Source organism: Lithobates pipiens, unplaced genomic scaffold (genome assembly GCF_037356315.1).
Source record: "Lithobates pipiens isolate NorthernLeopardFrog02 unplaced genomic scaffold, aLitPip1_a1.2 Scaffold_19, whole genome shotgun sequence".
Lineage (NCBI taxonomy): Eukaryota > Metazoa > Chordata > Amphibia > Anura > Ranidae > Lithobates > Lithobates pipiens.
Genome location: NW_027507764.1, coordinates 84,948,797 through 84,973,829, shown reverse-complemented (window position 1 = coordinate 84,973,829; position 25,033 = coordinate 84,948,797). Strand labels below are relative to the sequence as shown.

At 41.7% G+C, this 25,033-nt stretch overlaps 1 protein-coding gene across 14 annotated transcripts in view; it reads left to right on the top strand.

Moving 5' to 3' along the window:
• The window catches only part of ABI1 (abl interactor 1), a 137,175-nt gene that overhangs the window by 102,131 nt on the left and 10,011 nt on the right, over positions 1 to 25,033 (top strand). For 2 of the 14 annotated variants that reach the window (XM_077491005.1, XM_077491003.1), the window contains 6 exons: positions 463 to 563; positions 3,954 to 4,094; positions 5,587 to 5,687; positions 6,464 to 6,532; positions 15,055 to 15,234; positions 21,499 to 21,585. In XM_077491005.1, coding sequence (XP_077347131.1) covers positions 463 to 563; positions 3,954 to 4,094; positions 5,587 to 5,687; positions 6,464 to 6,532; positions 15,055 to 15,234; positions 21,499 to 21,585 — 679 coding nt within the window. The remainder of the gene's footprint in view (positions 1 to 462; positions 564 to 3,953; positions 4,095 to 5,586; positions 5,688 to 6,463; positions 6,533 to 15,054; positions 15,235 to 21,498; positions 21,586 to 25,033) is intronic. The other 12 variants (XM_077491007.1, XM_077491009.1, XM_077491006.1 and 9 more) reach the window with 7 other exon arrangements.

Here is a 25,033-nt window from a genome sequence, read left to right as displayed (position 1 = left end):
ACAACAATGGTTGGGATTTCGATAGGCCACTCACTGTGTCAGCTGAAATTAGACATTAGGAGCTCACTGGATTTCTGACAGATCAACATGCACTTTTCTTTAGTTTTTTTTTTTTTTTTTGTTTTTTTGCTCAGACGTTCATTTCAGCTTGGCTCCACAAATATTTTTGCTTCACAGAACAGGAAATAAAAGTTTTTTTTTTTTTTATCTTACCGTAACTCACATTGAAGTAAAAAATCCCCTTAATCTGATTTATTTTTAATTTATATGGAACTCTGTTAAAGGCAAAATCTTAATTATGGTAAAACCAAAAAACGAGTAGATGCCTATGTGATCCACTTGTTGAGCTGTGTCTGGGAATCCTAACATTTTGTTTATTTTTTTTATGAGATTTAGTTATAGATCTTAGTTTTTGTATTGACAGACTTTTGGTGGAATATTCATTTATTTAATTTTTTTCAGCATGGAGGAAACCAGGCAGCAAGGACTGGCACTTTGACTCGAACAACTCCACCTACCCAGAAGCCACCCAGTCCACCAATGCCAGGAAGGGGTACCTTGGGGTAAGTAATTTTGCATTTTAGAGTGGGTATGAGAGATGTAAGGTTACCCTCCAGGGAAAACTAAAAATTAAACAATGGATGTTGGCCCAGCTCTTCAGGGCATTCGATTTTTGTCAATGTGTTGCTGTAATACACCATACCACTATGCATCGGTGCTGCCAAAAATTGGTGTTTTGGGGGCGTACCCCCTTCCTCAGAGCTAGGCTCAGCTCTGAGGAAGAGGGTGCGCCCCCCAAACACATTGGCTGTACCTCGTGTTCTGTGCATGGTCCATGCAGTGTTTATGGACTTTTGACAGTTGCATTTTGTGAGTACCCACTTTTATTTAAAAATGTCTTATTAAATTATCTCTGGCAATGCATTAGGTGTGCACATGTTCCATTTCTCTTGTACTCCTTTTTAACAATTTAATTGCATCTTGCATAGACTTCTGTTAGTCGTAATGAAATAGGCAATGCAAATCGCACTGAAGTGTGGGTTTATAATCGCCCTGAAGTAGCACTATTTCAAAGCCGCTCCTGTGTGACCGGTGGGCTTCAAGTGAGTTAACATTAAAAAACACCATTCACAAATGGTTTATGCAAGTATCTGAATATACAGTCCTACATTTTCATAAAATATATGCAGGCTCACCTATAAAAGATTTATATATTGCCCCTTATCTAGCTTAAAGTTGAACTCCAAGGCAGCAAATGGTCACATACATGCTAGGGGGTGTCCAAAGAAATTCTATAATCTATGGGGTCCTTTGGCTGGACACTCAAGACACTACTGACTCTTGGTCTCATTAGTCATGGATCCTACACCTTGGAGTCCGTCTACCATTTTTTACTCTTCACTTGATTGTGAATCTCTCCTGGTTCTGTTGTGAAGTCTCAGTGCAATACACAAGACGCAACAGTCAGATATAACATTTTGGACCCTGCCTTTTTATTTTACCTGGCATACGAATGAACACATTCTAATTATCCGTGTATTATGAAGCTGTACAGAACGTTGCTTGATACTGAACATTTGTGTACAAGTATGTTCTGAATCCTATGCTACATTCACCTTGAGTTGTAGTGTGTGTTTTGTTTTTTTCTTCTCTCTATTCTTTGAGGAAGTAAACTTCCCTGGTTTGTTTGTACCCCTAGGAAAGACTATAATAAGTCTTACCTATAGGTACTGTAAATATCGCCTAAACTTTCAGTTTTTAGGAGATATTTACTGTATACACTGCCGATGACGTCATTGGCGCATGCGCTCTGAAGGAACGACCGCCCCTTGCTGTTTCTTCAGAGTCCTGTGCTGTGATGGGCGCCTCCCGGGGGAGTGACCTTACCACAGCTCCGGCCAGTTATAGCGCCCGAGAGAAACACCAGGGAAGATGTCAGCAGTCTCAGTGGCGTGTGGGTGCTGCTGGGGGGCTTCGTACTAAGGCAAGTATTTTATGAGAAAGTATGTAATGCATACTAGCTCATAATGCCTTTCTCTTACAGGGTTTTTATTTTTATTTTGCATTTGTCCCGGGTTTACAACCTCTTTAATGGATTATACTGTTCATGTGTAATGATCGTTTACACATTCATATGCTTTATTGCTTCTGTGTGAATGTACAATCATACCACCTTGCATATGTTCAATAAACACAAAAATAAAAAATCATACATGCAAAGCCATTTTACCTGCTAAAGGGTTTTATATTGGTCCACTGAGTTCTGAGATTTACACAAGCCTGCCACGCAGCAAAGCCAGGTGGAATAGTGTGGTGTCCTTTTGACTGGACACTGAAATAACAGCAAGACTAAATAAGCCATCCCTGTACAGTCTCCTCCTATCAGCATGTTCCTTGTCACTACACTTTTTTTTTTTTTTTTTTTATATATGTAACACATAAGGAGCTTCCCAGTACTGGCCCTCTCTTTCCCAGTCTGAGCTCTGCTTACACCAGCTGTGTTTTAAGATTGAGTTAATGATTTATTAAGGAATACAAAAACTACATTTGTGTGTGTTTTGTGGTTGAACTGGATGGGCTTGTGTCTTTTTTCAACCTGACTAAATATGTATTCTAAGGATGACCACCAACCCAACCTCATTCTGCTGTCATATGACATCTGCTGAGCATGCATAAACAGTTCCCTGCAGTTATGAGGAAGTAATCCCAGGGCTCTGTATTTGATAGTTTTACATTTGCTTGACAGCTAGGAAACAAATAAGAGCACAAGCAGTCTGCAGAGCAGAAATACCAATTCAGATTGTCCGCCATGTTCACAGTTTAAGTTCAGTGTCAGCACTGATGTTGGTTCACGTGTGGCTGAGGGTGGAATTGCAGCCATCATATTATCCGTGGTGGAGGGTTAGAATCAAAAGAGGGCCTAGGACCAGTGTGGGCAAAGGGGGCTCAAGAACAGAAAGGAGGTGTGGTGGCAATACCTTGCAGACAAACGCCATAGGGACTGATCTGGTATTTGCACTGCACATTTAATATAAGTAGATGTTGCCAGAATGCCACATTTACAGGCAACAAGGTAATTTTATTTATTTTTTGGCTTTATCTGTAATGTGCTCCTTTACCAGCTAGTATGGTTTGCTCATGCTGTTATGGAAATTGTCATTGCTGTATTCTGAAACCGCAATTGCCCTGTTGTACTGTTTCTTTTTTTTTGTTTTTTTTTTTAATAAACACCTTTAACTCGGCTCTCAAAGAGTTTTTGCTAAAAAAAAAAAAAAAAACGCTACCGAACCCCCCCCCCTAAATTTTTATTTTTATTTAACGTGTTGGATACAGTAAATTTTGGTTTTGTTGCAGACTAGCTGGTAAGTGAGCTGGGGATTTTTGTTTGTTTTTTATTCTGCATCAAAAACGCATGCACCTTGTTTTCAATGTATTCAAATGGCCCTAGTTTACACCAGTGCAGTGTGTTCCGGTGGAGTCGTCAAAAGCAGAATGCTTCATTTTTTATTTGTTTTTTCAATTTATTTTTTTTCTATTTGGAACTCCTCTGCAATGTGGAAAAGACGTACCGGAATGCACGTGTCCTTTAAATGAGATGAAGATAAAAGGGGGAAAAATGCACCAGAACGCATCAAAAACACGCATGCTGCAATGCAGAAATTGTGGTTTGGACCGGCCCTAAAAGAACTTTCTTTTTTGACACAAATCAGGCTTGCAACAGTTGTAATGCATGAATGTCCATTTCCCTGAGCTTAACAAAACCACTTTGGATTATTTCATAGAAAAGTAGGATGTATGCCAAAGTGATCTGACCTCACTGATGGAGAGATATCGGGTCAGATCACGAGATCATCCCTTAGTCCCATTGATACAGTTCAATGATTATATAATATTTGGGTACTTTTATTCCAATGGGATTTGCCAGCTAAAGATGTGTGCATTTATTTTTACAGGAGAAATACCCCATATAAAACTCTGGAGCCTGTCAAACCTCCAACAGTTCCAAACGATTACATGACCAGTCCAGCCAGGCTCGGAAGTCAGCATAGTCCCGGGAGAACTGCTTCTTTGACCCAGAGGCCAAGAACGCACAGGTAATGGCTTGTAGCTCAGTATATGGAGGCACTGATGGAGGTTTTGTGTCTACAGTGTCAGAGCTTTTGCTAAATCGTCTACCTTTTTTGAACCGTAATTCAAATGTAGCATGAAACCTGGTCACATACTTCACCTGGAACCCAGGGTGCTTATAGCGCGCAGTATTTGTTTCCTTTTGTGCACAGTTGCGTTATCCATGTTGAGGAATTTTTACATGCTTTTTAAATACAATTCACAGATGGGTACTGTAGAGGGTGAGCCCTTCTACCTCGCTGTAGTTCCGTGGTACTTCCTTCAGTCAGATGCATACCGCTATAGGTTCAAATGCTCTGCAGGCCTGATTGCAAACACAGAACAAATGCAAATTTTTTTAACTGTGTATGTATGTGTGTGTGTGTATATCTATCTATCTATCTATCGTAGAAAAAAATATTGTTTAAAGAAAGCAAGCTATACTTAATTCTAATGTGAAAGAACAGGTTTCACGAATATGAATAATAAAGAAAAAAAAAACTGCCTATCACCGAGATTTTGAATAATTTGGCTCCTGTTGAAGGAAAAAAAATATATGCAGCCATTACGAAGCTCTTCTGAAAATGCTAGTTGCTTGGCTGTGTCTACAGAATTTTGTTTCCCTGACCTGGAACTAGTGGCGTCAGAGGACACATTTATATTCATATTTCAGGTCATTCACTCAAATTGACCATAAAGTAGCTAGCATTTTTAAGAAACAGAAGTTGGCAATGATGGCTTAAATTTCTCCCGGTACAGATTTCCCTTAGGGCTTGTGCATATGGGTATTGTAAAGCAATGCTCCTCTAAATGCATTGTCTCCAAAACCGGTCTGGATAAGACAGTTACTGGACTCATGCTGCACATGCCCAGTTTGGTGTCTATTGCTAGATAGTGTTTATTTTCTTTAGCGAGTGCATGTGATTAGCACAGGGCCAACCAACACTGTCCAGACAGAGGGTCAGGGTTCCTGCGTCCTTATTGGACACTCGTGGGAAAATGAAAACAAGCTTTAACCATGCACTGATAGAAGTCGCAAGACTGCCAATATGCTGCTGATGAGAAAAGGCATTTAGCAGTTTGTATTTAGAAAACTAGTGTTTTTCCATGTTCTGTGTGCTGTGGGAGACCAGATATAGTTCATATATGGACCTGGGTTTTGTAACACTTTAATGAAAAGGCAAGGTCACCAGGTACAAAATGAAAATGCTTGCATGTCTTTAAAACAGACAGCTAGTAGTGCAAATGGACAATAAGCTACCATTTTAAAAGATAAATTAAATATTATATTATATATTTTTTAGGATTTAGATACTTTTAATGCTCTGGAAAACATGTTGCATTTTCTCATTTACACGTCTTAAATCTGATCATTTACTCTAGTGTATAATAATCGGTTCTACATTGTAACATGCAGCAGTCTTGAGCTGTGTCAATTTATCTTATTTTCTTGTTAAATCTTAAATGTTGTGCTAACAGTGGCAGCAGTGGAGGAAGTGGCAGTCGAGAAAACAGCGGCAGTAGCAGTATTGGCATTCCGATCGCTGTTCCCACACCTTCCCCACCAACTGTTGGACCAGGTAAGACTCGGCCTTTTTTTGCTTTCTTCTTCTTTTTTTTTTTTTTTAACAGCCATTCGTTTTATTTATATAATATAGCACAGGCTGGGTACATACAGTATAGCATTCATGTGTGTTAGAAGGCAGTGTTTTTTTTTTTATTTATTTTTTTAATTTTTTTTTTTTAGAAATGCGACTCGGTGATGTTTAGTAATTAGGAGCAAAGTAACCATGCCTTGGTGTTTTGGGGCTGGCAAAGCACCTTGTGCTGCACTGTGCAGGATGGTGACACTTACAAGCTGTACAAGGACACTAAACATTTGTCTTTAGTAAATGTATTGTGTGTGTGTAGGCGCACACAATTGTTTGCCTGGTTCTAATAATTTTTTTACGGTTTTTTTTTTTTTTTTTTTTTTTTAGTTTCTTCCAGTCACTGTCAAACTTGATATACAATATGCTTTAGCAGGATTTTAAAAATGCATGTGTTTAAAAATTGAGCAGTTAAGTAGGGCTGTTGCCCATTGCAACAAATTGTAGTCTCTAAACTGTTCAATCTAAATGAATGGCCAAATAAAGCTTCTGAAGCCCTGTTATTGCAGAGCTTCTCAAACCAGTCCTCGGGTTTTTCAGATATTCTTGAGCTCCTCCTCCATTGGAGAGGTTTATGGTGGGTTTGGGGATCTCGTAATAAATATGTTCTGAGTCTTTTAAAGAGTCACTTGAAGAAAAGTGTTTTTTTTTTTTTTTTTTTTTGTGTTCTGACAATGCACATTATTTCACTACCCAAACTCCCCCAGGTATCTCTGGTGGTCCTACACCTTCACCACCACCACCTCCTCCTCCTCCGCCACCTCCCCCTCCTCCAGGTGAGACTTCCATAACATGGAGTATGGGTGACTTCTTACATTAATCAATTCATGGTGGTTTCAAGGTGTACCAATAATTGTAGATTCATTTCCTGGTGTTTAATGATCCATAGGTGATTCTCACACTACTTATCATTTATCTCTAATCCATGTAATGTCATCTGGTGTAAAAAATAAAAAAATAAAGCCTCTGAAGTGAAATAGAATCATTTTGCTAATGTTTTCCAGTTTCAGGTACAATTATATTTTTCTCCCCATCTTATGTACTTTTAGTTTATTGCACATACATAATGTGTAGATCACACCTATAATATAATACGTCTGGCCCACCTTGCAGCCTTATTCTAACTTGGTGATTGTAAAAATGTGTGGTTTTGTTTAAAAATTTGTATTTTTAGTTTTTTTTTTTTTTTTTTTTTACTTCTCTACTCTTTGCAACTGTTTTGCACAGAGCAGCCCCGGTCCTCCTCTTCTGGGGTCCCATCCTGGCGCCCAGGGCTCCTCCTGTTCTCTGTGTGCCACCATAGGAAGCCGCTTCCTTTGGTGGCACACGTGTGGGCTTGATCCTCAGTCATGGTCTGTGTGTCCATTGACACCCACAGTGTAGCTTGGCCCTGCTCGCTCCTAACTGGATTTGATTGACAGCCAAAGGCTCCCACTGCTTTTGGGTCCAGTGAGGAGGGAGAGATCGAGCTCAGGTAAGTATTTTGAAGGATTGCAGGGTAGCTAACAATAGAAGGTGGGGTTTTTTTTTTTCTTCTTCCTTTGCAGAGAATGCATTCAGGTTAAAAACCTCAAGCTTTTGCATTCACTTTAATTCCTTTTTCGTCGTCCTTTCCTCCATTTGTCACTGACAAAATTGAGCGATCACCAGGCTTTTTTTCTATTTCTTCTGTTTTTTTTTTTTTTTTTTTTTTTTTTTTTTAGTTAGGAGCCTATGGGTTAGAGCAGAGTAGAAAGAATTCACAAGCTCCACTATGAATGGTGTATACTGCAAGAAATTGCCAACAAAGTGTTTTTTAAAGCATGCTTTTTTAGTTTCTTTTAGCCACCAAGGACTGTAGAAATACTGTAAGTGTAGTTAATAGAAGAACTAATGCAGCCCATTAATTATTTATCTCACTGACATGATGGGTGTAGGATGTTTTATCTGACCTTTTGGGCTGGCCATATAAATGGAAAAGTTTGTTAAAGACATTAGCAGCTTAATCACTTAAGTCAGATTTCCCTGTGCAGCCATTTGTTATTTACAGATAACGTCTTTTGCAGCCTGCAGAGCACACTGCCCAGCATACCGTAATTAGAAAAGTGCCTGTAGTATCCAACTGAAATGCACCCCCTGTGACAGTCCTTGGATATGTGTTGATTTTTGCTGTAGTGTATCTCTGTAGAGGAAATTACATGAATGAGCCACTTAAAGCGGAGGTCCACCCTAAAGTGGACCTTCCGCTCATTGGAATCCCTCCGGCGCCACAATTGGCACCTTTCAGGGGGGAGGGGGGTGCATGTACCTGTACAGTACAGGTATCTGCACCCACTTCCGGGATAGCTCTCTGCGGAAAGGGGCGTAGATTACGCCCCTTTCCGAAAGTCCCCCGCTGCCTGCTGGGAAACACACAGATCCCAGAGGCAGCGGGTCCATCCTTATTGCGCAGCGTGACTCGCGCATGCGCAGTAGGGAACCGGGAAATTAAGCCGAAAGGCTCCACTTCCTGATTCCCATACCCAAGATGGCGGCGGCAGCACCCGAGAGACGATCGGCTTCGGGTGCCGACATCGCGGGCGCGCTGGACAGGTAAGTGTCACTATTTTAAAAGTCAGCAGCTGCTGTATTTGTAGCTGCTGGCTTTTAAAAAAAAAAAAAAAAAAAAAACGTGGACTCCCGGCAGACTCCCTCTTTAATATCTGAGTGTTGGACTTGACTTTATCCACGAGTGTCTGTCTTCTGTAGCGAGTGAACCTTTGCCAGTAAATTAGGGTTTCACACTAGCTAGTGTAAAGCAGGCCTTAGATTATCCAATTTTCTTTCCTGTAACCATGGTTTGCAAGAAACAAAATTGCTTAATCCCCCCCAACACAATCCATGTTAATGGGGGAATCCCTCCCACAGAGCTATTATGTTCTCCCAATGAGGAGAGCTGACCCTGCTGGGAGAACACCGTGATTACTGCTAGCAGCTATAATTGCATGCTAAAAATCTGACATGTCATGATTCTATGTAAACGGTGCAGAGCCATTCTCTACTCGCTCACAGCTGTCACAAAAAAAGCATCCAGCAAATATATATCAACATTTGTCAGTGCTGAGATACCTATAACAATTGTATCATTTAGTTCTTTAGATCAAAAGGATGAACTTTGGTCTGCAAACAAGGTCAGTTTAACCACTTAAAGACCAGGCCTTTTTCTGTCACTTGTTGCTTACACGTTAAAATCTGTATTTTTTGCTAGAAAATTACTTGGAACCCCCAAACAGTATATATATATTTTTTTAGCAGAGACCCTAGAGCAGGGCTTGACAAATTTGCTTGGAATCTAGGAGCCAGCTTAAAAAGTTAGGAGCCAGGTCGGTAACGGTGATCCGGACCTGTCCCTGGCCTGACATGGAGACGAGTGAGGGGAAGATAGCGCCGCAGCCAACCCCCCCCCCCCCCCCCCGTCTACAAGTCATTGCCCATAGCTCTTAGAGGGACATTTTATTTATAAATATGAGATCTGAGGTCTCTCTGACCCCAGATCTCATATATAAGAGGACCTGTCATGCTTTTTCTATTACAAGGGATTTTTACATTCCTTGTAATAAGAATAAAAGTGACACAATTTATTTTTTTTAAAGGAACAGTGAAAAAATAAAGTTTAAAATAAGAAAGAAATTTTTTTTTTTTTTTAAACGCGCCCTGTCCCGCCTGCATATGAAAGCGGTGTTCAAACCACACATAGGAGGTATCGCCGTGATTGGTAGAGCGAGAGCAATAATTCTAGCCCTGGACCACCTCTGTAACTCAAAACATGCAACCTGTAGAATTTTTTTTAAACGTTGCCTATGGAGATTTTAAAGGGTAAAAGTTTGTTGCCATTCCATGAGCGGTTGCAATTTTGAAGCGTGACATGTTGGGTATCAATTTACTCGGCGTAACATTATCTTTCACAATATGAAAAAATAATTGGGCTAACTTTACTGTTGTCTTATTTTTTTATTAAATAAATTATTTTTCCCAAAAAAAAGTGCGCTTGTAAGTCCGCTGCGCAAATACGGTGTGACAGACCGTATTGCAACAACCACCATTTTATTCTCTAGGGTGTTAGAATAAAAAATATATGTAATGTTTAGGGGGTTCTAAATAAAGGGAAGGAGATAGGCAGGTAATAGAAAAACAGGCAGAGAAAGCTCCATTAACATTGCTGGTTGTCATGCCAACGGCCACCACAAGAGGGCGCCAGATTCCAGAAGGAATCATAGGACCGCAGAAGGCCTCAAAGCCGCGGCCTCAATTACCGGCCGCCGGCGGAACGGCCCGACGCGATCACGCTGCGGGGGGGGGGGGGGGGTCCACGGAGACAGGATACCCCCAGCTGTGCTGCCCCAGGCGCTAGGTCGCTATTTCTAGTCGCAAATGCGACCTGGCGCCCGGGTTTTGTCGAGCCCTGCCCTAGAGAATAAAATGGCGGTTGTTGCAATATTTTATGTGCAGCGATCTTTTAAATGCCACTTTTGAAGGAAAAATTAATTTCAACAAATTAAAAAAACAAAACCGTAAAGTTAGAATCCTCGGCTCACCCACTGGTTACATTCGTTCCTCCATCCATGGCAGTTGTCCTCTCTATTGATCTTTGAACTTGACCTGTACCCATTTGCTTCATTTTTAGTATGGACAATATTGCAAGTATGGCAGCATTGGATTTACAGGAGTTTCCGTATCTCGAAGAGGCACATTCGTGTCTGTGACTTCTTCCCCACCTAGTCATAGCGGAGCATATACAGAATCGCAATACTCTGCTCCCATGATGGGTTGTGAGCGCCCTTTCTAGTGCTTTATGTCATTCCTCTTGAAGAGGTGGTGGGATCAGATACAGAATTTCTTTCACTATTTCCCAGCGATCTTGATTAAGAACACTGCACCTTTTTAATCCTGTAGAGCTGCCAAATATTTTTTTTCCTCCTGAATTACAAACTAAAATAAGAATTTTCTAACTGCCTTTCGTAGCATCCACACACATCGTAATTGGAGAAGCGATAGGAGTGCATTGCTACTTTATGAAATATAAACCATATATATATATTTTTTTTTTTTTCTAGCCAAGCTTTGTTTCATGATTATAATCTAAGGGCTTCCTTAAGTTACATTTCACTTTAGAGGCTTTGCTAAACATCCTGCAGACTTTCCTTGCCATCAGCTATTAAGTTTCAATCGAACATGGTTAATAAATAATGACACATTACAATATTACCGCTTCCGAGATGTATTATCCTGCAGTACATCTCACAGACAAATTAGATTTTGTTGAGCCATATAATTGCAATAACGGTTGCCTCTGCCATATGGTTATTTTACTGAAGCAGTCCGCATTTTAAAGAGATTCTCCAGGAAAAAACATTGAATTCTTAAGGGGTGTCTTTATCACCACAGGTGATGAGGGAGGTAAACACTATAGATCAGTGGTCTCTAAACAGCATCAGGGGGCCCGAATGCTGCACTTTACTTGCCTTTATCAGGCTCTTGGGGCACTATTCATCCCAATGATTCAAGTAACTATTCGGCCAACAATGGGTCATCATTTCTCCTACTGACACCAATAAGGGAGCACTATTCCTCCCAATGATGGCAACAATGGGGCACTAGTCCTCCCCATAATACCAAATGTGGTGAAGTTTACTCCCATTGATGCCAGGAAAATTTCCACTTCCATTGGCCACATTCTGGCCCCCTAAATTCTGAAGGATAGTAAACTGGCCTTTTGTTTATAAAGTTTAAAGACCCCTGCTATAGATGCTTGTTCAGTTCTATTTGTATCTATGACAAGGAGATTGTATACTTGCCAATCCTGAAACCATGTTAGGCCAATTATATAGGTATAGCTTCCTCCCCACATTATGGATTGAGTATTTTCTGCTGCCAGCTATTGTATTCAAACAGCTGCGACACCCGTGGCTGCTTGAAAACCCGAACAGAGACTGTATCTGATTAGATGTATTCAGTTTGACCAACAGGTTTTCACCTAGCTGCTTCATTTTTCAGAGACGTTTGTTGAGCCAGGTAGTGCTAATGTTGAACTGTTTAAGGTCAACTTTATGCTGTGATTCTCTAGAAGGGTGGGAAGCACACTGCTACATTTAGAGGAAAGCTACTGAATCGGAAAAAGTCTCGATTGTATATTCTATTTATTTAGGGATCTAGTGTGTTTTAAGAATCTGCTGGCCTTTTATCAGGCCTCTAGATCTACAAATTTTTCTTCCGTCCTTTGAAGGACACAGCTTTGCCTCATTAAAGACGGGGACCTGAATCTTGTCTTGTTGTTCTTACAAATGCCTCTCTTTGAAAATATCTGAGATCTTCTTCTCCTCTCTGCTTTTATCACAGAAGGTGGCTTTTCATGTGGCTGTCACTTCTGCATGTCCGTTGTCCAAGCTTGTGGCTCTTTCCTATAAGCAGCCTTTTTTAGGACCTACAAGACAAAATTCTAGTTTCCATCTGTCGTGAAGTAGACCTGTGCCCTTCAATGAAGTTGGAGGGATTTTACAAGTAAAAATATCCCTTTTACAAGCCTTTGTTAGAACGAAAAGGTTTTACTCCCCTAATATCGGGCAAAAGAAGTGTTCAGGCAAAGCTTCAAACTTGCCAACTCTCTAAGGCCCCTTTCGCATAGGTGTTCCCATCGGGTCCACTTGTTCGTAAGGTCCATGCATCTTTTTGGACAGATGGCTTTAAACTGACTTTTGTCCATTTACACCCACCTACCTCTGGACTGCATCTTTCATTTTTTTTTTTTGTGGAGCTGATCGGAGGCAGCTGGATGTAAACAAAGGAGTCTGTTTACACTTGGCCACCCAGTGGGGTCTAGTGTGTCCACTCCATATAAATTGAGCAGTTATAGATGTGACATCCACACCCGCTCTGCTCAGCTCACAATTCCCTTGCTAATTGGAGCGTATTCTGCACCGTGTGAAAGGGGCCTGAACGTCTGTACCCTAAGATGCCTTAGGCTGAGATTAGAAGCTGTTTGCTAGACAGTAGATATGATTATAATGGTGAGAGAGTCTAGATGGGAAGGTGTTACTGGTGTCTGCTTCATACTTCTATCAGATATACATTTGCAGTCAGACTGATTTAGGAGATGCAGCATATCTGTTCAATGGCAGGTCTATTCCTCATGGTGATCACCCTGTGCAACTTGCTGGCTTCCTTCCTAAACTAGCCTGTGGTCGTGTGTTCTAAATGACCCTGAATCCGGACCTGTGAAAGTGCGGACGAAACATTTCCTGCTTCCACAGCTCCATTTCCTGGCAAGATTTAGATGGTTACAAAGCTAAAAAAAATCCCCGTTAATAAGTGCAAAGAGTTCAGTTTTTCCTGGACAGTCTTTTGAAAATGAGGACACATCCTGTGGTAGTGACTTTTATGTAGGTCATCTGTTAAATAAACTGCTACATTGTTCATTTGGCAAGAAAGTGTACAGGAAGTTTTTACTCATCAAATGGAAAAATGATGTATTTTGCATGAAGCTAAACCTGCTAATTCCAGATTTATTAATTTATTGGTGATGGATTAGAATTTGTGACCCATTCTGTATTTTTATCTGCAATGATAATGATGTGCAAATAAAATGATTACTGAAGAACAAAAAACCAGAACGGAGTTGCAATACAGTTATCTTATTTTTATTTTATATTTGCTTGTCTGTGACCTAGTGTAATCTGCATCCTCGCTGAATAATTGCTTTTGAGGTGGTGTTCAGACAAGCAGCCTAACAAGTATATTACATTAAGATATTTAACATGTTCAATGATAGTTGCGTTGTTTTTAATGCATCTTCATTAACTAACTCCCCAAATGACTTTCCTTTTTAGCAAGTAGCTGCATTGTATGAGCAAACATGGCAAACCCCCACTGTTACATATTGGTAACAATCTATAGAATCAATTTTAATTTTTTTACCTTTTTTTTTGCCCTAAAGATATCTTATATTTGAACATAATCTTATTGGTGAATTCAAAAGTTGAGCTCCTGGAAGATGAGAAATACTTTATCCAGTTATGTATTGCTAAAAATAAATGTATAACTTTCTTTGGGACTCCTGCATAGCAGACTGGGTGGGGGGGGGCAGCTAAATGAACCCCATCAGCAAACTTGCCTACAAGAGGAGGAACCCGGCAGCTACTCAGTGGTTAAGGGTGCCCACTCCTTAACCAGAATAGTAACTCCAAACAGCAGCTCTGTTTTTGCTGTGTCCCGTTGACTTCAATGGAAGGTGTGTCTTTTTTCAAAGTGCAGGGATGATGTGAAAAGTCTCATAAGGCTTTAAAAGGCATATCATTTTGCATGTGCTTTTGTCCCGCTGGAAATGTGCGTTCCTTCGTGGCAAATGCACATCAGTGTGAAAGGGCCCCTAAAACCTTGCTCCTATATGTATAGCTTTTGGCTCTATATGTACCATGGGGATGTCATGTTTGCCAGTTACATGCAGAGGCTGTACTGTGTATATTTTTGTATATTTGTGCTGCACAGTACTTGTGCTTTACTACTAGGCTGGTCCAGTACATATCTGTTTGGACATCTTTTGACCTCAATGGAATCCAAACCTCCTCTATACATTTTGAGCCCATCTCTGCAGATCATAAGCAGGGATGCAGATTGCTTGTGGTGTTACACAGACATTTCAGAAATAGAACCATTGAAAGTTGGAACAGGGGGTGAGTAAATGTTAAACTTGCACCAAAAATTAGATTCCAGTAAAGGAGCCAGTTCGGACTCCATTTTCTATTTTTTCCCAGATTTTCTTAATTTGGTACAGAATATGAATAATCTGCTTCTAAATAACCATGTTTTTTTAAACCTTGCCTGGCTGCCATTCTGTCTGAGCAGTTTTGAGACTGACCTTTTTAAATCTAGAGCCTGGTTATATCTTCAGTGATCATTTTGGATGTGTGTTATATGTACCTGGCATTTTGAGCAACTGTTGCAGATTTTGCATGCTAGAGCAACCTTACAAGATGGTGACCCAGGTACAAAGCTCAAGCCTATTTTACACTGTATTATAAGTGGTGCATGCTACCTCTTTCAAAGTCAGTATACTTGTGACCATTGTGCCATTGTTGCTCAGCCTGACCTGCAAGTTTGGACAGCAGTTCATTTGCATATGATGTCCGGAAGGTGACATCATACAGAGCGCAGCTGCCAAATCATCATCTGAGTTCCTTGTCTGCAATATAGAGGGGGCCCCCCCATTGACTGTAAAGGCTTTGCTTGGTGTCACTGCAATGCATAATGAAGTAACCCATTGCTTTGTGCGGCTCTTTTCGGTAAGCAGTTGGTGGTGGCTCGGCTCCAGGCTCCCAGTTTGGCTCAATGGCAAGGCAGATCTCTCGGCACAACTCCAACACATCCTCTACTTCTTCCGGAGGATACAGGCGGACCCCCTCTGTGACTTCCCAGTTTTCTGGGCAACCTCATATCAATGGCGGGCCTTTGTATTCACAAAACTCAAGTAAGCCTATGCTTTTTCCAACAAAGTCTATTGCATTCATGTTTAGTGTGTTTACACACACACACACACACACACACACACACACACACACACACACACACACACACACACACACACACACACACACACACATACACACACACACACACACACACATACACATACACATACACATACACATACACATACACACACACACACTACACTTACAGCCGGGTGGAGGCAAACAATGTGTTTTGCTGTACAGGTTTTATTTTTTATAGGGCTTATTCACACTGGATGCATTGGCACTGTGGGCAGCCTTTCCCAAAGTCAATGGAAATTTCCTTGTTTCCTATTGCGTAAATTTACACCACCACACTGAATATAGTACTGCGTTACTGCATTCAGTACACTAAGCAGATGCAGTACACCACATTGCAACATTCTGCAGTGAATAGAAATGAATGAAATGTCATTCTGAAATGTCAATAACGTTTTTTTAAAGTGCATCTATGGTCAAAATGTGAAAACATGTTAATTTCCACATTGTATTTCAATTATTTCTAGCCTACTCCTATTAATGTGAACAATCTTGAAGTTTGTTAACTTTGTGAAGATCCCCACACATTTACTTCCTTGAATTCTGACGCGTATTCACTATAACCTGTGAGTAGGTGTCACACATTTCATAGCGCATGCCTTCAAGGGCTACTGAGGAGATAGATTCAGGAGGTGGAGTCAGCACAGGAATCACTGCTTGCAGGCAGCAATGTACCATGGGATATGTAGTCCTTAGAAGTGGAGCATAACTAGCAGATGAAAAGCTGCTAAGCATGCATGGCATCCGGAAAGTTGTGTAAAGAGATGGCCAGCAGCCAGGCAGCACTCACAACAGGAAAGGAGATTTTTCAAGTAGGCTTATATTGAATTCTCAAAAATAACTATTGTTTGTATTGCTATTTCAATGCTGATATTGTAAAATGAGTGTACTGTGACTATAGAACTCCTTGAATGGGGGGGAAAAAAAGGTAGGCAGAGTGATTCAATTATCAGAGGGCATCACGCTGCCCGGTATGCCATACGCACCAGTGGCCTCGTGCTGCAGTTCTGTTAACAAGCCCTTAGGCCAGTTGTACATGGGAATAAAAATGCTGAGTTGTTTTTTTTTGATCGAAAATTATATGCATTGTTTATAGGACAAAGATAAGTATAGATCGGTAATACAGAGCAGTAAAACAAATAGAAAAGTTTTTCATTTGAGTGCAGTCATTTACTTGCATACGCATGTTTACTCGTCTATAAGCATGTTTACCCCGAGTATAAATGAGTATATTACAATACTGGCAATAAGAATTTTAAATGCCGATAAGCTTGGGCACCTTTTACTTGCCTCTACACTCCACATTACTCAGCTCTTTACACAGTTTTTGACCCCTTGCATACAGGCGTCACAAGTTCCTGAATAAACTTTCATAAATGATGATGCCTGTGTGCAAGGGGCTTAAGGCGGAGCCCGACAGCTCAGCGGGAGATCGCTCCGTTGATCTCCGCTGAGCCGGCGGATGATGGGTCTGTCTCGGCTCGCTGAGCGGGGAGGGACCTGTCAGATCTCTATGGGGAGATCGGACGAAATGTCTGATTTTCATTGGATCCGCCAAGTCTGACGGATGGCAGACACATCGCCATACGCCTGTCTTAAGCGGATAGCAGGCGGCTGTCAGCGGACTCCTCTCCGCTGACATCCGCCTGCCCATAGGAGTCAATGGATGGCCTTTTTTCAATGGAAAAATGGACAGGCGGATCCGAAAGAGGCCTTAAGGATTCATAGTCTTCCTTTCATTTTATGGTATGCTCTCCCAGTGAATGTTAAAGCAAAAAAGTTATCAATGGACTAATTTTTTGCCCAAACCTGCCTATTTTCAGTGGTAAATGCTACAGGCAGCAGCAGATGCTCCCACACATTTTTTAAATACCATCTAATTTTAGCATATCAATGATCTGGACCAGGTATTTCAGCTGGAACTTCAAACTTCACCTGCTGAATTTCTACTGCTGCATTGTGGTAATGCACATTATGCTCATTGGTGTGATGATGTGCCATTGTGGCAGCCCAAAACACCTTACCAACTCAACATGTTGGGCAACCCAGCTTGACGCTGGCACCTCTTGGCCCTTTAAGAGGTTTCTGATCGTGTGACTGTTGATTGGCTGTCACAGTAGTCGCCTGATCCAAAAGCTCGCACGTAGAGATCGGGAGCTTTCTGTAAGCCGCCAGTGACTGCGTCGGGGGCACGCACTCTCTGCACCGCTCTATTTACATTCAGGTACACTGAGACCACAGACAGTCAGACCTCACTCGCAATAAAACCATGCGACTTGAGCCACTCCGACTTAGAAAAAGGTTCCTGCACTACTTTGGTCTGACTTTGGTATGGCTTCTGGTAAAGATGTCGCATTCAAGTCATGCTGGAGTCGGTGTTGTTGGGTCTGGAGTTGTGCGGAAGTTGCGGACAGTGTGAACCTCAGCAAAGTGTACAGTTTTACCACAACACATAGGTGTGAATGGGACCTCATTGATTAAGTAGACTAAATGTTTCATCAGATTACTTCTTTCCCTCGTGTTGTGATGGAGTCTGCAGTGTGTGTCTGATTCTGTGTTAGCACAGTTGTCATGTGTTCATTTGTGGTGCTGACATGTGTCTGTGAAATTACTGTTTATGAACTGCTTGCATCAATGCCAGGCAGGTGTTCTGTGGGCTGAATCATTCACAAGAATCCAACCTTCACATTCCGTAGGCAGAGCATCAAAGTCTAAAACATAATTATCAGTGCTGTATAGAAGGTCATTGCCAGATCCTCTTCTGTACTGCAAGATCTACAGATACCATTCCAAGTACACTCGGGTTCATTCCAATGTTCTCTCCGCACATTCGCTTTATCACAATTCGATCCAGCATTCAGGCTCGTACAAACACTGTAGGTATTGAAAGTGAAAGAGGGAACACATGCCTTGTGCATTATCCCAAGCAAATTTATTAATAAAACCAGAATAAAATGCTACTCACAAATGTATGGAGATAAGGCGCTTGATTGTGGCAATCAGTCCAGGACCAGTAGTCTCCAGATAGCTATGGAAAAGACATGGTGGTGATGTGTAAGCCAGCAAAAGCCCTGATGTCTCTTCTGCCAAACAGAATGCATAACTGCTCTACATGCACACTGGGTGTCTCTTCAGCTGCTCCTAGGGCTTCTGGAGAAGTTATTATTTATTAGTTTTTTCTTTTGCCTTTTAAGGCTCCATTCACACTTGTACTTTGGAGGGCATCTTTTGACACCACTTTGGATGGGTGCAACTTGGATGTGACTTGTTGTCCCTCTGCAAAGTTGGACCCACTGTTGCATGTAAAAACATTCAGGTACGACTTTCATGCAACTTTTGAGGGTTAACATTGAAGTCTCTGGCCATCAAGTTTGCATGGAAGTTGTATCAAAGTAGTGCATGAAATACTTTGAAGTCTCAGTGACTTTAACCACTTTCTGACCAGGCCATTTTTCACGATGAGGCACTGCGTCGATTTCAACTGACAACTGCGCGGTTGTGCGACGCTGTACCCAAACAAACTTTGCCCCCCCCCCCCCAAATGGAGCTTTCTTGTGGTATTTGATCATCTCTGCCGTTTTTTTATTTTTTGTGCTGTAAACAAAAAAGACCGACATTTTGAATAAACAATATTTTTAGCTTTCTGCTATAAAATATTCCCAATAAACTGTAAAATCAAATATCATCAGTTTAGGGCAGGGGTGCCCAACTAGTGGTCTGGGGGCCACATGTTGCCCTGTGGAGCCCTCTGATGTGGCCCACAACCTCCTGCTCTGGGATAGAATAGAGTCTACTAACATATATACTAAAATCAGTGTATGTATGGACTTATCTGTTCTGTAGTGGTTCCTGGACTGCTTTCAAACTGATCCGCAGGTGCAGAGCAATTTACCTGCTGGTTACCTGCAATGAGCCATAGACTTCTATTACCTGCGAGTTTGGTGAGTTTTCTGAAAGTGCACCAAACCTGCAGAATATAATAGAAGTCTATTGCAAACTGCAGGAAAGCCAAAGGTACACTGCGCTGCACACGTGGTGCTTGTTAACCATAGCGCATCAGTGTGAAAGCAGCCTTGGATCCCTTTCACATGGTCAGTCTGACAGTCCAACCAATTGGACCCTCTATTCACCTCTAAGTAGTGGCAAACATAAACCGACTTGTGTTCTACCTCCAATACGATCCACCAAAAAGTATCGCGAGCTGCGTCTGTGTCCGCTCTGCAAATGCAGAATGGACACGGAAATGCCATCTACCCGCTCCGCTCATTGTGGCCCACGACCGGTTACCAAGTCGTTTAAGTGGCCCTCGCTCTTCAAAAGGTTGGGCACCCCTGGTTTAGGCAATATATATTCTGCTACATAATTTTGTAATGGCGGCGATCGGCTTTTTTTTTTTTTTTTTTTCAGGACTGTGACATTGCAGTGGACAAATTGGACACAAAGTGCCACTTTTTAGGGACCAGTGACAGTAATGGTGATGGGTGCTAATAAAAAAAAAAAAAAAAATATGCACCTATGACACTGGCAGAGAAAGGGGTTAACACCAGGGGTGATCGAAGGGTTACTTGTGTCCCTGGGAGGTGCTTTCTAACTGTGGGAGACGAATACACTGGAGGGAAAGAGCGATCGTGTTTCAGCTTGGCTGAAACACAAAATCTCTCTTGCTCCCTGACAGATGAGCGGTTTGCCTTGTTTACATAAGCACACCACTGCTTCGTCTCTCCACAGAACGATTGGCGGGTCGCAGCGGCCACTGGAACCTTCTGATTGGCTCCCGATGTGTCCAATCACAGCGGGACTGGTGGGCCGTCTGGAACCGATTTAAGTTGCACGTATATCTACGGTTATCATTGGAAAATATGGGGTGCAACTTGTCAATGCACTTCAATAGCCAGAGTAAATAATTTTTCTGGCCAATTAAATTAACGGCCAAATGATTGACGCTGCTAAATGCATTACACACTTACAAGCATAAGTTTTTTTTTTTCTACCAAATTGCCCCTGTTAGGAGGACGTTGTGCATGAGGCCTAAGGCAACATGCACATGAGCACATTTGTCCGTGCAGCTTAGGCAGGCTGCTGATTTTTTGCCCTAGATATCCTGGTGCTGCATATAGCTGCCTATAGACATCCATGGGTGAAATGGTCTCTACTCGGCTATATGCCAATAGAACTACAAAGTAGCGTTCTCGCACAGACGCAATGTCCCAAACGCAAGTAAGATGCGTTTGAAACACATCTACTAGTGTGCTAATAGTGGCGCACAGCTGTCTTCACCCATTCCCGTCTATGGACAGCTATAAGCAGCTCAAGGACATCCTTGGCACCAGAAATATGCAGTGTATTTACACTGATTGGGCAAATATGCCCATGTGTTTGAAGCCTAATAGCATGTCTTTAGATCTTTTCTCAGTTGCTTGCTTTTCCTGCTATATGCAATTTTCAACTGCCAGTTAGAAATGGAGGGCTAGATCTCCATAGGTTGCTTTTTGTGCTACAGCAGACCTTTTGTTTGCAAGATGTCATTAAGAAGCAATTTTCATAGAGGAGCCATCTAGTGTACAGAGGTCTGATTTTATTGCAATAATTTGTGCACGGGTACAATAGCGACACCTGCAGGCGTGATGTGGGCATTTGTATCTATATCATCATAGGCCACATTTAATGTTTTAACTTTTTTTTCTTACTAGCAAAGGATGTTCTTTTCTTATACTACTAAAGCAACTGAACTTTTGTTTTCAGTGAAAATGGAAGTGAAATACACGTGTTATTTTTCCTTTAAGGACTGAGCATGCTTTAACACCCAGACATTGATTTAGCTGTTACTAAAGTCGCATGGTGTCAAGCCACGCACAAGGAGAGGCCACACTGTCCTGCACGTTCCACATGGGAACCGTAAGGTGGAAGAATGCTTAGGAAAATGGTTCTTATTTCATCACACTGCATTAACATGTATTTCACTACAGTTTTCCTGGAAAACAATGCATGATTTCACAGAATTAAATTGATATCACTGATTGGTAAAACTTTGTGATTTCACGTTGTTCCTTAATTTCTGTAATTGGTGTTTTTTGTGTTTTTATTTTATTTTGTTGCTGCTTTTGGTCCTCGTTACTGACTTCTGCCTGTTGTCTCTTCTTTCTTCACTTGTACGTGTCCACTGTCGGTGTCGCTGCTTCCAGTTTCTATCGCTTCTCCCCCTCCCCCAATGCCTCAAATGACTCCACAGATACCTCTCACAGGCTTCGTGGCCAGGGTGCAGGAAAACAGTAAGTCCTTTCCTCTCACTGCTAAGGAGCACCAAGCCTTTGCTCTCACTTGCATGGCCTAGCCAAGATTGCTGCAGAAGTGCTTCTGCCCTTCGCTGGTTTAAGTTTTACAGGGCTGTTCTTCATACAAGGACCATAAAACCGCATGATATGTGGCCTTTGTATGTAATTAGGGGTTGCTAAATTTTAACACACAAGTTGACTTGTATAAATAACCGTTAAAACAATTAACAAACATTCCCAGACATCTAGGTAGACGTTTTATTGCCACATATTGATATAGTTTAAAAGTGACTCTGTGGTAATTTCAAAAGTACTTAATAGGTAGTGGCTATAAAAATCAGGAGCTATGGGTAACCACAGCTGCATGTGTGCTGACAAAGCTTGGTGTCCTGGGAGAGCCTAAAACTGTTTTTATTATCTAGGAGGGAGGGTCAAGTGATACGAAAGGTAATAACTGGGGGGGGGGGGGGGGGGTGATGGAGAAAATAAAATTATAGTGGTTGAGTGAAGGTGGGATAGGCCTCTCTGAAGAGGTTGTTTTTTTCTTTTTCTTTTTTTTTTTTTTTTTTTCTTTCAGGGGTCGCCTAAAAGTGGACAGAGTAGGAGATAGTTTGACAGATTGGGGTAGGGTGTTCCAGAGGATGGAAGCGGCTCTGGGGAATTCCTGGAAGGAGTGACAAGGGAACTAGAGAGCAGGAGGTCTTGGGAGGAACATATAACTATTTGGCTGCTATTTTGAGACTAGATTAGTGATGTAGCTCGGGAGTTGTGGATGGCTTTTTAAGTTGTTTTGAATTTAGTTGATTGACAGAGAGGAGTAGCAGACCCTGAATGGTTGATAAGATGGAGGAGACTGACAGCAGAATTCATGGACTGAAGGGGGGGGGGGATAACCTATGTAAAGGTAAGCCAATGAGGAGGGAGTTGCAGTAGTCCAGGCGAGAGATGACTAAGGAGTCTTAGCGGTGTCGTTGGTTAGGAAGGGTCGTATTTTGGATATGTTGAGGCAGCAAGCTTTGGGAACTTGTCCATGATTACACCTATGATGGATGATATCAACCAACTCTTGTGTTTTTTAGAGCTTGACTTGGTCTGTGATTCACACAGGGCGTACTAAAGCGTGCACCCATTGAGGGCCATGTTTACCCGCATGGGCCTGTACAATTCTGTGCATTCAGATGCAGGTTGTCTCGTTGGTGTCAGTTTTGTGTTGGAGACTGCACTAGACTGATTGGAATGGACACTTGTCCTGGGTGGGTGTTTGTGTGGGCAAAAGGGAAGGAATGCCTTCTGGTGGTGGATGGTGCCCAGTAATGGATGATGTGGAAGGGGCCCTCTTGGGGATTGGGCTGCTGCCTTTTCTAAAGTATGGTTTCATGGATGTTTAAAGGTAGCAATTGTACATCAAGCCAAAGTGTTTTGGGGGCATGTGTTGGCCTATGCAACTAAATCTGGCATCCTACCATCCTGGTTTATGAAACCTTGATCTAACAACCATTCATGAGAATTGTTCCCATCAAATAGAACACAACAGCCTGGAAGAAGGGGTAGTCTATATTCCCTTGAAATGCGTTTGCTTGATGTATATGTTGCCACTTTTTAATGTCTATAAACCATACTCTTAGAAGTTGCGTTTCTCTGGACACTGGGCAATCCTTTCTTTTGTTCCAAGTCTACGTTGTGTCAATTGGGATGCAGTGGCTGCATGAACACAGATGCTGTTCCTAATCGGACATAGGCACACACACACTGTGTGCATTCAGGGCCATGCACCCACATGCATGTCCGATTTGGAGCAATGTCTGTGTCCATGCAGCTGCTGCATCCTAATTGACATCAATGTAACTTGTCTGGATGAGAATGCACAAAACACATTTGCATCCGTAGGTGGTTAAATATGGCTCTCCCTGGGCATACACTTTTGTACACTGTGATCGAGGCCTAAGACATGGTTTTTGTTTTGGACACTCTTTATACCAGTCTTTCTCAAACTTTTTAAAATGGAGGAACCCTTGAAATCTAATCTTTTCAAGAAACCCCTTCCAATATTTCATAGAGGGCCATTATGAAAATTTGCTTTATATTGGTGGTCTGTGGGAGAAATGCCAGCATTGCAGACAGCTAAAATGCTTATTGACATTATGTTGCTGGCTCTGCCAAATGGCCATGGACCTGGCACTATGAAGGCACTATTATATGGGAGGGCAGTCAGCCACAGCTTGCTCAAGGACCACCAGCAACCTCTGGAGGAACCCTAGGGTTTTATAGGGCTCTAGACTATGGGAACTGGTCAAGATTCGCATAACCAAACGTGCGTTTTTCAAAGCTCCCAGGGCATTGTGCAAGTTTTTTGTTGGTGCTCATGCCAATTGCTGACTGCAATATACCAGATCTTTCCTACGAAACTTTATCATATTTTGAAATGTGTAAAGTGCCCAAAAAAAAGTTTACATAGATGTCTGTGGGTGTTAACAGCTCTTCTCTATACTCTGTTTCAGGTACATTCGTTGTATTGCTCTTTCTTTAGGTGATCATTTTGAAAATTTTTTTTTTTTTTTTTTTTTTTTAGATTCACTTTTTTGGTATTTTTAACAGTGCTGACATTTTGTGATCTTTTACAGCAGGTTTTATTTAATAAGCCTGAGAGAATATTTTTTTTCTTCGGTATAGTCAGGAGCAAGTCCATATGTATTGGTTGAGATTTTCAGGAAAACAAGAAATCTTATCTGTCCAGGACACCTTTCTCGTCCCCTTGCTCCCAATCTTTAAGTCACTTGTATTTAATCAGAGGGATCTATTATTTTTTACCTGTAGTAAGAGTTCCTTTGCACCAAAAGTAAGTTCTTTTGGCATGTGAATCACTTGATTGTAGTCTTCTAAGCAATGGCATAAGCTGGCCACAGATGATTTGAATCTTGGCTGGTTCATCAGGGACCAGCAGAGATTTGATCCATATAAGGAAAGGCTGAATGTAACCAAGTCGACCCATCCATCCATCCATCCATCCATCCATCCATCGATCAACTTGCATGTCGGATTTTCAGCATGCAATTATTGCCAGCAGCTATAGCTGCTAGTGATAATCATTGTGTTCTCCCAGCAGGAATTGCATCTATGGCCCACCGTGCTTCAAATGCAGAGACCCTTCTAAGTTTCTGTAGAGAAACCCCAGACAGCTTTTTCCATTCTTCTTGGAAATCTAAAGTATAGTGGAGGCAGCCACTGAGTGTAGGTACTCCTACTTTGAGGAAAAAAGCAGAGCATGTTAGTGAACCACCCTCCTTCCCCCCCCACTGCAGAATTGCTACCTGCAGGTGGATCTTAATAAATGTGATTTGAACATTCATGTAAGAGCAGGGTTTAACAAGTGTCAGTTGTCTGAGTCCATCAGGTAGGAAACGTTCTGTGGGAAGAATCAACTGGGATTTAATTGTATTGTATCCTG